This window comes from Microcaecilia unicolor, chromosome 13 (genome assembly GCF_901765095.1).
Source record: "Microcaecilia unicolor chromosome 13, aMicUni1.1, whole genome shotgun sequence".
Lineage (NCBI taxonomy): Eukaryota > Metazoa > Chordata > Amphibia > Gymnophiona > Siphonopidae > Microcaecilia > Microcaecilia unicolor.
Genome location: NC_044043.1, coordinates 60,325,440 through 60,340,743, shown reverse-complemented (window position 1 = coordinate 60,340,743; position 15,304 = coordinate 60,325,440). Strand labels below are relative to the sequence as shown.

General features: G+C 44.7%; 1 protein-coding gene across 1 annotated transcript in view; it reads left to right on the top strand.

Annotated features, from left to right (window-relative positions):
* The window catches only part of SARM1 (sterile alpha and TIR motif containing 1), a 28,037-nt gene extending 19,355 nt beyond the window's left edge, over positions 1–8,682 (top strand). The window contains exons 7-9 of the mRNA XM_030185680.1: positions 2,114–2,303; positions 3,681–3,802; positions 7,475–8,682. Coding sequence (XP_030041540.1) covers positions 2,114–2,303; positions 3,681–3,802; positions 7,475–7,604 — 442 coding nt within the window. The 3' untranslated portion in view covers positions 7,605–8,682. The remainder of the gene's footprint in view (positions 1–2,113; positions 2,304–3,680; positions 3,803–7,474) is intronic.
* Positions 8,683–15,304: the final 6,622 nt, after the last annotated feature.

The following is a 15,304-nucleotide window of genomic DNA, read 5'->3' as shown; positions in this document are numbered from 1 at the left end:
AACCCGGCGGCACTGCTCGATTACCGCTGGGTAGTATCTGGCACTACAAATTTGCGTGGCACCGGAAATGATGGCATGGTAGGCAGAAATGGAAGATCTGTGTGAAAACACAGTTACACATCCATTTATAGAATAACGTCATGTGTTGGATCTGCAGAGGGGGCATGGCCATGGGAGGGGCATGTGCGAGTCAGGGGCATTCTCTTAAAATGCGCACAGTGTTACAGAATAGAGTGGATCCACGCCCAGCTTGCATGTCAGGATTTACACCAGGTTTTAGTTGGTGTAACTCTTCATGCTGAAAGTTGATCCCGGTGCTATGCGCCATATAAAGGGCGCCGATCCCAGAACGCCCGTTACAGAATACTGTTCAGTGCTGACATTTCTCGAGGCTGAATTTTCAGCAATATTTACTGAATCCAATTCAAAGTATGTGTGCGTGCGCATATTATAAAAAGAACGTACTTTGCAACTCCACCCACATGCCACCCAACTGTGCCCCAGAGGACACCTGCATGCAAGTCAAGTAAAAGTATGGGCTGTTTTATCACTGCACATACTTTTACACATGTAACTACAAGGTAGTTTTATAAAAGTTCGTTCAGGCACATGTGATCGCTTATTTTACAGTGCCGCTATTTATATGTGTAGATGTTGCAGGATTCATGGATTTAAAGGGGGCGTATTACGTGAATACACATATATTTACAAAATTTCCCTGCTGGTATTTACATCTGCACTGAGGCATGTGTGTCAGCTTCCTGCTCATGCAGATGTACGGTCTCTACCTGCAATTGAGGGGGAAATTGTGCTGAACATTAGCTCAAAAAGTACAAAAATGGGTCATTTCATTTGCTCCATAATTGACTCATCTTGTACTTGCAGCCTGGTAAACTTTGACCCTTACATGTGTAAGTAGCATGATGCAAACTTAGCATTTACACGGGTACTTGGCAGTGCTTACATGTGATACCACTGTGTATTTGCTGGCATCCTTATTTTACATTCAGAGTCCTTTATAACACCCTACAATGGGGCTTTTAATGCAATTATTTAAGAGATCTGTGCAAGAGCTACTGCCACCTCCGCCATTACCATATACCATTTCTGTAGCACCTCTAATGTGTGATTCAGTTAATGGCTGGGATATGTGACCCCAGTCAAGGGTATATAGGGGGAAATTCTCTATATATATTTATTTAATACATTTATACCCCACAATTTCCCACTAGCTGCAGGCTCAATGTGGCTTACACAAACCTTAGGGTAGGCTACAGTACAGAGAAAGTACAATTAAACTATGTGAAAGTAAGATAATAAGCAAATAGGTATCTTATGAACAACAAAGATGGCACCAAACATAAGGTACTACTTCCACGTTGAACGTTTGGCACAGAAAAGCATTCTAATGGATACAAGGTGCTGAAACGGGACAGAAATAGCAGATCCACACAAAAACACACTTACACGTTCATTTATGGAATAGCATGTAAGTGTTTCCACGCAGATCTGCAAAGGAGCGTGGCCATGGGAGGGGCTTGGGCGGGTCAGAGGTGTTCTTTTAAAATGCGCACAGTGGTATAGAATTCGGGTGATCTGTGCCCAACTTGCACGCTGGGATTCACTCCTGGGTTCAGTTGGTTTAACTCCTTGCACCCAAAGTTAAGTGCAGATCCCAGCGCTATATGCCCGTTGTAGAATATCATTCAGTGCTAATGTTTGTCAGTGTTGAATTCTGAGCACCATTTATAGAATTTCCCCCATAGTGTGGGGTAGTGGGTTGAGTTCCCCTGAATTGTGATCATCTCTGGAAAAACATGACTAAAGTTGCAGATCCAAAATGTTAATGGACAATTTTCACGTCATGGGTCCAAAAGCTGTCACATGTTTAAATTCTGTAGCTTAAAAAAAAAAAATTCACATAAAAGGATGAGGTTTGGACTGCTGTATTACAAATTGTTTGCTCTAATAGAATTCATTAAAACCTCATTTTTTTTTGTTTCTGGTGATTTTAGTCATGTTTTCCAGAGACATTCACAATTGGTTGGTTCACTTCCATTCTGCAGTTACTGCCAGTTGTGATTTCATGGTTTGTGTTGCTGTCTCCCACCAGTCTCCTGAAGGTGCATCTGCAGTTGCATGGCTTCACAGTGTTCATTGATGTGGAGAAGTTGGAAGCTGGAAAATTTGAGGATAAACTGATTCAAAGTGTGATCAGTGCCAGGAACTTCGTGCTGGTTCTGTCTGTCAATGCCCTGGACAAGTGCATGGGAGACACAGACTGCAAAGACTGGGTCCATAAGGTAGCATTACAGAAGGGTCCAAACATGGCCTCCAGCCAAACATCAAACATATAAACGGCGAGTGACCGTACTCACTTGCAAATGCGCAGTAGAGACTTCCCTCTCTGTCCCGCCCCCGTGTCAATACGTGATGATGGGGGGTGGGACAGAGAGGGAAACTGTGCGAAGGGGAGGGAACCGCCGAGGTTGCCACCACTCCCCCTCCCCCCCCCGAGGTCGCCGCCACTGGTACCCCCCCCGGAGTCGCCGCTGCCGCCACCCCTCCACCCGGCCCGTCTCTTTGCTATTCAACTTACATCCACAGCAGGCAGGTCAGCTGAGCTGCCGTTGGCCTTCCTTCCCTGCCTGTGTCCCACCCTCGCCGACGCTACGTCACACGAGGGCGGGACACAGGCAGAGAAGGAAGGCCGACAGGAGCTCAGCTAATCTGCCTGCTGCGGAGATGTAAGTTGAATAGCGAAGAGACAGGCCGGGTGGAGGAGTGGCGGCGGCGACTCGGGGGGGGGGGTACCGGCAGCGGCGAACTCGGGGGGGGGAGGGGCCAGCAGCGACCTCGGGGGAGGGGGCAGCGGCGACTCACTAGCCCGTTTTAACGGGCTCAATGGCTAGTATACCTATATACTGCTTACAGTAGACACAGGGAGACTCCTGCTGACTAGCCACAGAATTTAATTCTAGACAGAACATCAATGTGCAGTATATGCCGCCTCCATCAGGTTCTGCCACTCAATAAATAACTGAGATTTGCTTATTATTATTATCAAGGCTGGTATTAAGACATGATGAGGACCAGGGTGGAAATGTGGGAGGGACCCTAAAATCTGCCAATAGGCTGTGCCTCCTTAGGGCCCCTTTAGAATGGGGATCTAGGGCAATTGTTCTGATTGTCCCACCCCCCATCCCCCAACATTGGCCATAATTATTATTTTATTTGAAGTATACTTTTGTGGGTGAAACATGTATAGTATTTAATGAAAATATGGGTCAAGATAACTTCAATAAGGGCCTGTCAGTTCAGCTTGCTGGACGATAGGTAAGTGGATGGGGTAGCACAGTGTCATGCTAGAAAGGCTCCTGTATGCCATTATTACATTCTCTTTTTATAGTATTTTAAAACCATAAACAGTTAATGAGAACATTTTGAGCTCCAAGACCAAGGAGGCTGAGGAATTAACAGTCTCTGCCTCAACCCATGAGACTGGTTTGGAATCTAAATGAATATATTTGTGTGAAATTAAGATTTCAATTTGATCTATTTCTGGGGTCTCTGCAAAGTGCAGATAAAGATCCAGGACTGAGGGCTCAGTGATGTCATAGTATGCATCTGATGACATGATTTTCACTCTTTGGAAGCTAAATTATCATGCTTTTCTTTAGGAAATTGTGACTGCATTAACTAGCGGGAAGAACATTGTCCCAGTGACTGAGCATTTTGAGTGGCCAGATCCAAAGAGCCTTCCTGAGGACATGAGGGCAGTCCTTAAATTCAACGGGATCAAGTAAGTGCTGACAACCTTCTCCTAACATCAGTCAAAGAGCATGAACCAGTGGGGAGCAGTTGAAAGAAGAGAATCAGACTTTCTCCCCTAGGGAAGAGGAGTTTGGTAGCCATGCTAGTCCACTCTTAAGGTTATCAATAGAAATCAAACAAAATAAAACATGAAAAAGAAATAAGATGATACCTTTTTTATTGGACATAATACATTTCTTGATTAGCTTTTGAAGGTTGCCCTTCTTCGTCAGATCGGAAATTTGCTTATTTCCGATCTGAGGAAGAAGGGCAACCTTCGAAAGCTAATCAAGAAATGTATTAAGTTATGTCCAATAAAAAAGGTATCATCTTATTTTCTTTTCCATGTTTTATTTTGTTTGATTTCTATTGATCCCCTAGGGAAGAATTAGAGAAACATAGAAATATAACAACAGATAAGGGCCAAATGGCCTATACAGTCTGCCCATCCTCAGCATCCACTATCTCCTTCTCTCCCTAAGAGATCTGTAAAGAGATTAGTTGGGAAACATGAGTTTCACTGATGTCTGTAATTAGGTGTAATCATTTTTTATTGAGTGCAAAGTCACAACCATTCTAAATCCACAAACACAGTATTCCTGACAGCTGGCAATAAAGTACAACCAATGATGTATCATAACAAAGCACACTCCAACAATTTTAAGAGCATGACCCCTTAAACCCACCCTCCACCTGTAAACCCCCCCTCCCCTCCATTCTCCATCCCACCTCTGAGGACAAGCTGGACTGCTTCCTCAAAAGCAGGGGCATAGCCAGACAGCAGGTTTTGGGTGGGCCTAGGCAAGAAGTGGGTGGGCACCAAGTGTTATCTCCCCTACCCTCCACCAAAAAAATATCTCACTGGTGGGAAAATGCTTCGCTCCACTTTGGCAATCTGCAGCAGGCATGTGCTGAAAACTGAACAGTCGCCGGTACTAGTATCATGGAGAGCAGCATTTTTGTTACCATCAGGGAGAAGACTTCAGCTGGCAGAGCTTGGGATCCCCATCAGCTACCGCTAAATGTGTACTACTGTTGGGTGGGCCTGAGCCCTAAGTGGGTGGGCCCTGGCCCACTCAGGTCCACCTGTGGCTACGCCACTGCTCAAAAGAATGCTAAGGCGTAGAGAAAAGAGAATTCCTCAAAAATTATTCAAAATTCTGCTGCAGGCTACAGGAGTGACAGTATTCCAAAAAGGCTCCCACACTGCCTGAAACTGACGATCTGCTAGTGAGTCCAAATCCAGGACCCTGCGCCTCTCCATAGTTAACACAGATATCATTGCTGAGCACCACATCTGCTCAGTAGGAGGGAGGGGTCCCGGATAGCCAAGTTGCCAGGATAAAGTTTAGTATATGTAAGACTGCCCAGCGGATGAATCACTGTGGTGGGGGGGGGGGGGGGCATCACTGACACCCATTGTGACCAAAGCCTAGAAACAAAGACAAAAACACACTGCCACAAATACTGAATCCTTGGGCAGCTCCACAACATAAGTCCCAGCGATGCCTCCCCATAGCCACATTTAAGGCAGGCTGCTAACTCACAAATCTGCATGAGAAATGCTCATTTAGGTGAGTAATAAAGCCTCAAGTTAATTTTATTTTGTAGCTCCCAATAAGGTACATGGTCTGTGAGGTGTTGCAAGTTAGTGAGTCCTGCAAGTAGACAGTCCTCTGGCAAAGGGGTGCCTAAGTCCTCCATCCATGCCTCTTCCAGATGTGCAAAATTTGGAGAGGGGGTAGTGTTTGTAAGGTGACGATGTTGATAGTCAGTGGAATCTTCCGCTGAGACTCCAAAGCTAAGGCGTGTCCAAAGACTCGTAAATCGCCCCCGTCAGGCTGGTCTTATCCAGTGTACCAACATAGTGCTTAAGTTGTAGATAAGAAAAAGCAGGCTGAGGAGGCAGTTGGAATTCATCTCGCAAGGACTCAGATAGCTTAAGAGAGCCGTCCTCCAGCAGGACTTGGTTTCCCTTAAAAGCCCAGATAGCAAAGAACTTAGAGTCCGTACCTGGCGGAAACGCTGGGTTGTTACGTAGAGGCAACAATGGGGTAACTGCAGAAGGGGGGTGGGGGTGAAGGGAGGAAAATACAATTTTGGGTATATGTTGAAGTTGGGGTTGAGTTGTCCATGAGAATTGGTAGCCCTGCGGCTACGCTTATATGTATTGTATTATTATAGAAGTGTTGAATAAAAAACTTAAAACTGAAAAGAAATGGGGTAACTGCAGGGTCCAGACCAAGAAATTTACAGAGCCAGTGCCAAGTAGACCGGAGTGGCTGATAGTGCACATAGACTGGAGGGATGTCAGGCAGAGCCCCTGTATTTGCGTGTAAGTAAGAGCTAAAGTGCATAGTTCCCAGAGGTGCCCACTCCAACGCTGTGCAAGTATTCTGTACAGCGGAGACAGTCATTTATGTATCACATGCTACAACTGATAGAAAGATAGCGGATACTGAGAAGGCCCAGACCTCCCTACTCATGTGGCAAAGTCGTGATCCACAGGGAGGTCCGTGGTCACCTCCCCTTCCAATGGAACTTTTGCAGCATGGAAGTCAACAGTTTTTCATCTTTAACTTTGAGATATAAGGGCAGCATTTGAAATACATACATCCAGGGCCACCAAGAGACACAGCCGGGCCTGGGAAATTTTGCCCCCCCCCCCCCTTGTTGGCCCTGCATACATCCAACAAGGTGCTAAAAACATGTTAAACAAACTAACTCTACCCAGTCCTTGCTGGGTAGAGAAGGTAATCTCGCCAACCACACAATTTGGACTTAGTGTCTGCCAATAGAGGTCCTATATTAAGAGCATATAAACATGAAAGGTCTGCTGGGAGATATATTCGCAGTTATTTAATGGTATTATCTGCCCATTGTAAAAGAAAGGGGCCTCCCCATGTCAAGCAAAGGCGTAAGACTTAGCAATATTCAATTGGAAACCTGAAAGAAAACTATATTCCTCCATCAGCTCGATTGCCTCTGCGGATCAGTGAAGATGAGAAGCAAGTCATCAGAAAACTAGTACCCACCCGTAATCCCCGCACCTCCACACTACCACGCAATGTGCTGAGCAGTGGTTCCAATGCCAGAACAAAGAGTAAGGGAGAGAAGAGACAACCCTGCCTTGTTCCCCGTTCTATAGAAAAAGCCTGAGTCCAAACACCGTATGTCAAAATGGCACCATCCATAAATTAGCTGGTGCCATGTTGAGAAGCAGACCGGTGGAGCGGCAGAATGAAATAATAAAAAATGAGACCGCCTGCATTCCCTTCTCCAAAAAACAAAACAAAAGAAGGAAAATGAAATAAAAAGTATACAGTGCACACTCCTAATAATTACTGTAATATTAACAAAGGCTTTCCTTCTGGAGAGTCACTCCAGGTATAAGAAGCTCTCAACATCCTGATGCAGATATGGAATATGCCATAGAGAAGTCCCTGGGATCTGTCTGCTTTGCTTCTCTTCTTCCTGGGTTCCTTCTGTCCTCTGTGTGTCTCCTGACCCTGGGCTGTGAATTCTGTGCTGGCTGGCTGTTGTTCTTAGCTCTGTTTCTTGTGATCTGTTTATTCTCCTTCCCTCTTGCCTTTGGTCACTGGGGTCTTTTTATACCTAGCTCTATTCACATAATTCTTTTCCTGTCTTTTTACAATCCCAGGTGGTCTCATGAGTACCAGGATGCTACGATTGAGAAGATTACCCGCTTCCTGCAGGGCCGTTCTTCACGGGATTCCTCTGCAGGCTCAGAGAATAGTCTGGACTGTGTTCTCCCCATTGGACAAATGTAGAGCTTGAACTGGCTAGCTCCCTTCATGCCCTGTGTTGACCTCTCCTGTTACACTCCCTGATGTGTGGGGTCTCCACCCTTCTCCGGCATGCCATGTTCTCACCTCTCCTGTATTTAACATTACTAACTCAGGATCTTCCTCGGGTGTCCCTACAGCAGGTCTGTGGTTCTGACAACAGTGCAAGCTGCAGCTTTAATAATGCATGAAATTACATACTCTTGTTCAGAGAGGTAATTTTAAAAATTGTAGTTGAAAGTCTAATCATATATTTAAATATTCAGAGGTTGACTGATTCCCAGGTCCAAGTGTTTTGAGTCTTCCATCCCTAGAAGGCTGCCCATATTGAAGTCTTCCATCTATTAGGGAGGGTTCCCACGCTGGAGTGTCCATCAGGTAGTGCTTGAGTTGGAGTCATCCCTGTGAGTTGCTCATGGTAGAAGCGCCCCTTCATCTGAGAGGAGTGCCCATGCTGGAGGCTCCCATCCATCAGGGAGTGCCCATATTGGAGCTGCTTGCTTGTTCAAGGGCTCCTGTTTTGGAGGTTCCCTTTGGAATCTCCATCCTTTTGGAGGGAAGAGGGCTATGTTGGAGTCCTTCTTCTTTTGGAGTGCTGACATGACACTTCAGGCACTGAGAAGGACGTTGTTGCTGCAGGAGTGAACTCTTATGAAACTTGAGAAATACTGAGAGGTAGCTTTTATAGTCTGCCATTGGCCAGCAGAAGGGGACAAAGATCAGCCAAGCCCTCAACCATTTCTCATCAGAGTCAGTATCTTCATCCAATATAGTGCTGATAATATACATAACACTGTACAGGGGTATTATTACATATCTGTGCCACATGAAGGGTATTTAATGCTGTACTCTGGACACATCTGGGGCTCTAGAGAACCATGAATTGATATCTTGAGGAGGTGCCTCCTAAAAGGGGCTAATTGGGTTCAACAACAGCTAACAAGGATACGATTTAGAGAAAAGTACTGTGCCTGTTCACATCTCCTTTTCTATAGCATTTGTATATGCTGTTCTCTTATCTTATATAATCTCACCTCCAACGTTCTGTGCTTGGGACCGTGGCTCCCTGGCTGGAGGTGGTCTGCGAGGCAGACAAGCACGGACGTCACTGACGTCACTGACGTCAAGACAGCTGATTCCAAGGCAAGGGGAGGAGTAGGGAAACACGCGGTGTTTCCCTACTCCTCCTACTGCCTCGGAATAATCTGTCACCCCCCGCACTACGGCCCCCTCGAACCCCCCCTTCCGCGAACCTGTCGATCCCCCCCCCCGGACCGCCGAAAAACGCCCCCCCCCCTGCCGCCGTTGTGCACTACCTGTGCTGACAGCCCAAGTGTTGTTCTGCCATTTGCGTAGGTTACTCAATCATCTTCACTGAAAGTTTATCTGCGGGCGTCTGATGTCAGATGCACGCAGAGGAACTTCCAGACAAGATGATTGAGGAAACTACGTGAAGGGCAGAACAACACTTGGGCTGTCAGCACAGGTAGCACAACAACGGCGGGGGGGGGGGGGTGGTTTTCGCCGGCACGGGGGGAATCGACAGGTTCGCGGAAGGGGGAGTTCGAAGGGGCCATAGCGCGGGGGGGGGGGGAATTTGCCTGCCTAAGGCCCGTTTCCTTGCCTACAGAAACGGGCCTTTTTTACTAGTTCCTTTATAATCTGAGGTCTGAAGCAAGACTCGTGATATTAGGTGGGATGGGGAAAGATAGTGTGAAATTGTTAGTCCTGTTTTCAACACAATCCAGTGGGATTTGAAGAGAGAGGAAGATTGCACAAATAGTGGAGAAATTAACTTCTGAATTATTAAAATTGTGGGCTCAACTTTGATATAGGTGAGGGCTGCAATGACACCTGCCATGTCCCAACTCTTTGCAATTACGTCCAAAAAACTGCATAGTATCACCACCTGCAGTCCTTCAGTTGTCCTGCCATATGTAACAAACACAATGCAGCAAAAACTTCACAGTCCATAAGGAAATTACAAAAGTGATATCAAAACAAGTGGTGATTAATCTTATAGCCAGAAAATGTGCTGTATGCAGTCATGCAGAGGACCTGGGGATGCTACAGAGGCATGCTCACAACCACTGGAGGAAAGTCCCAGCCATTGCTCAATGGTGACGTCTAGTGGCCCAGCTTAGGGTTCATTTAGTTGTGCCGTGGAAGGCGCTACAGTTTGGGCTGTCTGGGTAGTTATGAGTGAAAGTTCATGGCATCAGAGTCCCAGCCCAGGCTTTGACTGAGCTAGAAGCTCAAAAGAGCAGGAGGAAACTCCTGGACCAAAAATTTTAAAATGGTCAATCTAGAAACTGGAAAAACAGGGGAGGATCATTCAAAATGTCTCTAAACAGCTTCTGACTTAGGTGATAAGTTAAGAGACAGGTGGCAGTCATGGCTGAGTGGTTAAAGTGATGGATTTGAAGCCCATTGGGGTCTTCCTGCATAGGGTTAAATCATACTGACTACAGGGCTGGTCATTCACCTTCTTTAGAGTCAAGAGTGGTTCCAGAGAACTCCCCTCCTTCTTACTTCGTTGGGAACCACAAGCTGGTTAGTCTGACCTCTGTGATGGGTAAATTAATGGATTCCGGGACTCCAAGACAGCATGGTTTTATGAGGGGTATGTCTTATCAGATGAATCTGATTAATTTCATTGACTGTGTGATTGGAGGATGAATTCTAGACATGGTGTACTTAGATTTCAGCAAAGCTTTTGACATGGTTGCACACAGGTGACCTGTAAATAGAGCAACTTTGGTATGGGCCCTAAAGTAACTGACTAGGTTAGGAACTGATTGTGTGAAAGGCAACAAAGGGTAGTGGTAAAAGGAATTCACCCCGAGGAATGTTACCAGTAGTGTGCCCAAAAGATTGGTTCTTAGTCCAGTTCTTTTTTAACAATTTTGTAAATGATATTGCCTGGTAAGATTTGCTTCTTTGGGGATGATACCAAAATTTGCAGCAGGTTAGACACCCCTTATTGGCAAGGATAACATGAGGAAGGATCTAGCAAAGCGTTTAGAATGATCTAGAATTTGACGGCTAAGATTTAATGCTAAAAATTGCAGGGTCATTATTTTGGTTACCAAACCCAAGGGAGCAATACAGTATAGGAAGTGAAGTACTTCTGTGCATGAAAGAAGAGCGGACTTGGGGGCAATCCTATCCTCTGTGTAGAAAAGGTGACAACAAAAGTCAGAAGGATACTTGGATGCATGAGAGTAGAGGTATATGACAGAGACATTTAAATGTCTCTGTACCATAAATACACAGGGGGCAAGTCTCTTTCAATTGAAAGGAAGCTCTGAACAAGGGGGCATAGGATGAAGGTGAAAAGGAATAGACTCAAGAATAATCTGTGGAAATCTCTGTTACCGAAAAATTGGTAGATTCGTAGAGCGGCCTCCCAGTAGAGGTGATGGAGACAAAGACTATATCTGAATTCAAGAAGCAAGAGGATCTCTAAGGGAGAGGGAAGGATATTAGAGATTAGTAGATGGTATATGGTAACATAGTAGATGATGTCAGATAAAGACTTGTACAGTCCATCCACTCTGCCCACCAAGATAAACTCATTGCATATGGCATGTGATACTTCATATGTATACCTGGTCTTGATTTATCCTTGCCATTTTCAGGGCATAGACCTTAGAAGTCTGCCCAGCAGTGTCCTTGTTCTAAAATTTCTGAAGTTAACGTTGAAGCCCTTGAACAGCTGCACTCCATCCAAATCTATTCAGCCACGATCAGGGCACAGACGTAAGAAGCCTACCCAGAAGCTGAATCTGTTTAACCATGATCAAAGCACAGACCGTAGAAGTCTGCCCAGTACTGGCTTTGCTTCCCAATTACCGGTTTTGCTTTCTGATCTCCACTAAGCTTCTTTGGATCCATTCCTTTTAAACAGGATTCCTTTATGTTTATCCCATTTTTTTTTATTCCGTTACCATTTTCATCTTCGCCACCTCCCACAGGAGAGCATTTCAGGTATCTGGATGAGCAGACTGGGTAGGTCATATGCCCTCCCCGATATTCAGCTGGTGTCAGGCTGCAAGATGACTGCCCGACATTAGCACTGTGACCAGATATTTAATGCCGGCCTGTATCCAGCAACCGGCATTGAATATCCGGTCTCACTTGTGACCACAACAGCTTAACTGGTTAAGCTTAGTGGTTAAAGATACGCATGTTATTTATGCGGCCTATTTCAATGACTAAACATAGCTGGTTTGGTGCTGAATATGCGGCTATGTTACTCAATATAGCTGGTTAGCAGCTAGCCACTAACTGTGAATATTCAGCAGAGATAACCGGTTATCTCCCACCAGATATCCATGGTTAGGCACTAAAATGCTATTTAACCAGTCATGAGCCATTCCTAGCTGGTTAAATAGTTTTGAATATCGGCCAGATAGTCTTTGTCCGCCATCAGTTTCTATGTTTCTGTGTAAGTTGCATCTTCTTTCCAAACATGGAATGTCCTGAAACACTAAAATCCCATAAGGGTCAACACTTTAAAACTATACCTCTATCAAGGGAAATAGTTACACTCACCAAGTCAGTTTTCTCTGTACCCTCTATAGTAACAGATTATAAAAACATGGATGTCAACAACCAGGCAATGATTGAACATTGAGAGAACAGAGAGTATGTTGCTTAGTAGATTTTTGGTTGAATGTCTTCCTAACCAGATCTTGATGGATGGATGGATGGATGGACAATTCTGATTGATCCCCATTATCTAGGAACATCTTTCTTTTTAAAAATTGTATATGCTCCATTGACTAAAAGCTTTTTTAAGTTCAAGAATCTGTGTACTGTTATGGCTACGTTAGGTGCTATTCTTAGAAGTAAAAGAAGCAAGAGAGAAGGTAGAGAGAAAGGAATATTTTATTACTTACAACAGGAGCTTGTATATCTGGCGGGAACTAGGAATCATCCAAAACTGAACAATGATAACTTAGGCAATTGCAAAAGAAATAGTAATTATATCTTATGTTGCAGAAAGAGGAAGGATAGGAGCTTTTAGAGGATACATATAACAGGAAATATCATTAGCTGTAAGTTTGCAGAAAAGTTATAAAGGTGAATGAAAGAAAAGAAAAAGGGAGAAAAATATGAAAGAATACAAAGGATATATAGTTCTCAGCTACAAAAATATAATTCTCACCAATACAATAATAAAAAGAGAAAAGGGTGTGTTTCCTGGGAAATATTCTTGCTGAGCAAGGACATGAATCTTCTCTTGCCAGCCGAGCTATTTCAGAGTCTCTTTTGGGCTCATTTTCGAAAGAGAAGGACACCCATCTTTCGACATAAATCGGAAGATGGACGTCCTTCTCCCAGGGTCGTCCAAATTGGTATAATCGAAAGCTGATTTTGGACGTCCCCAACTGCATTCCGTCGCAGGGACGGCATAAGTTCAAGGGGGCTTATCGGAGGCATAGCGAAGGCGGGACTTGGGCGTGCCTAACACTTGAACGTCCTTGACCCATAATCAAAAAAAAAGAAGGATGTCCCTGGTGAACACTTGAATGTTTTCACCTGGACCTGTTTTTCTTACGACTAAGGCACAAAAAGGTGCCCAAACTGACCAGATGACCACCGTAGAGAATTGGGGATGACCTCCCGTTACTCCCCCAGTGGTCATTAACCCCCTCCCACCCTCAAAAATATGTTTAAAAATATTTCATGCCAGCCTCTATGCCAGCCTCAGATGTCATACTCAGGTCCATGACAGCAATATGCAGGTCCTTGGATCAGTTTTAGTGGGTGAGTGCACTTCAGACAGGCGGACCCAGGCCCATCCCCCCCTACCTGTTACGTTTGTGGAGAAAACAACGAGCCCTCCAAAACCCACCAGAAACCCACTGTACCCACATCTAGGTGCCCCCCTTCACCTGTAAGGGCTATGGTAGTGGTGTACAGTTGGGGGTAGTGGGTTTGGGGGAGGATTTGGAGGGCTCAGCACACCTGGTAAGAGAGCTATGTACCTGGGAGCAATTTATGAAGTTCACTGCAGTGCCCCGTAGGGTGCCCGGTTGGTGTCCTGGCATGTCAGGGGGACCAGTGCACTACGCATGCTGGCTCCTCCCATGACCAAATGGCTTGCATTTGTTTCTGAGATGGACGTCCTTGGTTTCGAAAATCGCTGAAAATCAGAAACGACCATGTCTAGGGACGTTCATCTCTAAGGACAACCAAATTTAAGGATTTGGACGTTCCTGACAGTATTTTCGAAACGAAAAATGGACAGCCATCTTGTTTCAAAAATACGGGTTTCCCCGCTCCTGGATCGGGACATTTTGCAAGGACATCTAAATTGAAACGTGGACGGCCCTTTCGAAAATGCCCCTCCACCTAGTACCTTTATATTAACTTTATAGGACTGTAGTTCCCAACCACCTCTTTGTTGTCCTGCACCATCAGAAGTCCTGCATGTTCACCTAAGAATTGTGATAGGTGTATTGGGGTCCTTGCCACACCTCTGCTCAGTAAATTATATTTGTAACAAACAGTTGGGATGTCATGACAACGGGGGTCTTGTCAGTTTGTGGTCAGCCAGAAATTCCTGTCTTGCAACTGTCAGTGGAAACTCACAGAAACACACAGAAATAAGCAGACCCAAAAGAAAAGGCCAAAAATTTCCAGAACACTAGTCATATCGCACTTGGATTTTTGTGACAAGATTGTATGTGGGGCTTCCACAGGTAGCTCTTCATTCATTATAAGTAGTATAGATACAGTGGTACATGTGAAGGCTAATTCTATAAATGTGTGTCTGTACTTAAGCATGTTTGATTGACATCTGAGAGTATGGAAACAGAGTTGCTCTCTCAGAGCTCAGAATTAGCTTCAGATATTCTGCACATGCTTGGTTCTTACTGCCCTGGCACCATACCTTTGCTCCTTTCATTCCACTCAGCAGAATGGGCATGACAGTAGCTCTTTCTTGGGTCAGATGTAGTCTGTATTTTCCTCATAGACATGGGATGGCATAAAACCCTCAGTACACCTGGCACTGTGCAAACCCTGGTATGTGCAGAGCTAAAGATGACTTATAATCAGTGTGTTCTTTCTAGCAAAAAAGGTGCCGGTACTCAAATGCTAGGCCACCCTTCAGGATTGGGGTGATCACTGAGAGACCCACCCCATAATAGCCAGGCCCCCTGCAACCAGTCACAGAATCTATGACAAGACAGAATTGGTGTGTAGAGCCTGAGCTCTATCATTAAAACTTGGGGTCCATGGAACAATTTTAACAGAATAGAAAAGGTGCCGGTACTCAGTACCTCCAAGTACCCCCTCAAAAAAGCCCTGCCTATAATTAATACCAAGTAATAATTTGGCAGGTGAAAACAAAACATAACAAGTCATTTTAGAATCTAAACCTTGCTTATGTTTATAAAACATTTTTATAAAAGAATATTTATTTTAAAGTGCTTAATTTTTATGTTACTCTGTATAATAAGGGGTTCACTTTTTTTGACTTTTGCTTATTTTTTGTGGAGAGTTCATGTATTTTTATCTCTCTTTCAGTAAAGTGCATTATTGATATATGGTGTTAGGCGTACACATTTTAGAGGGTTTCTAGTGTCAGTGTATGTTACATGTGTGCAGGGCAGTTTCAGGACAAAGTGACACCTGGGCAAGGATAGATTTTAGTGTCTCTCTTCCGTTTT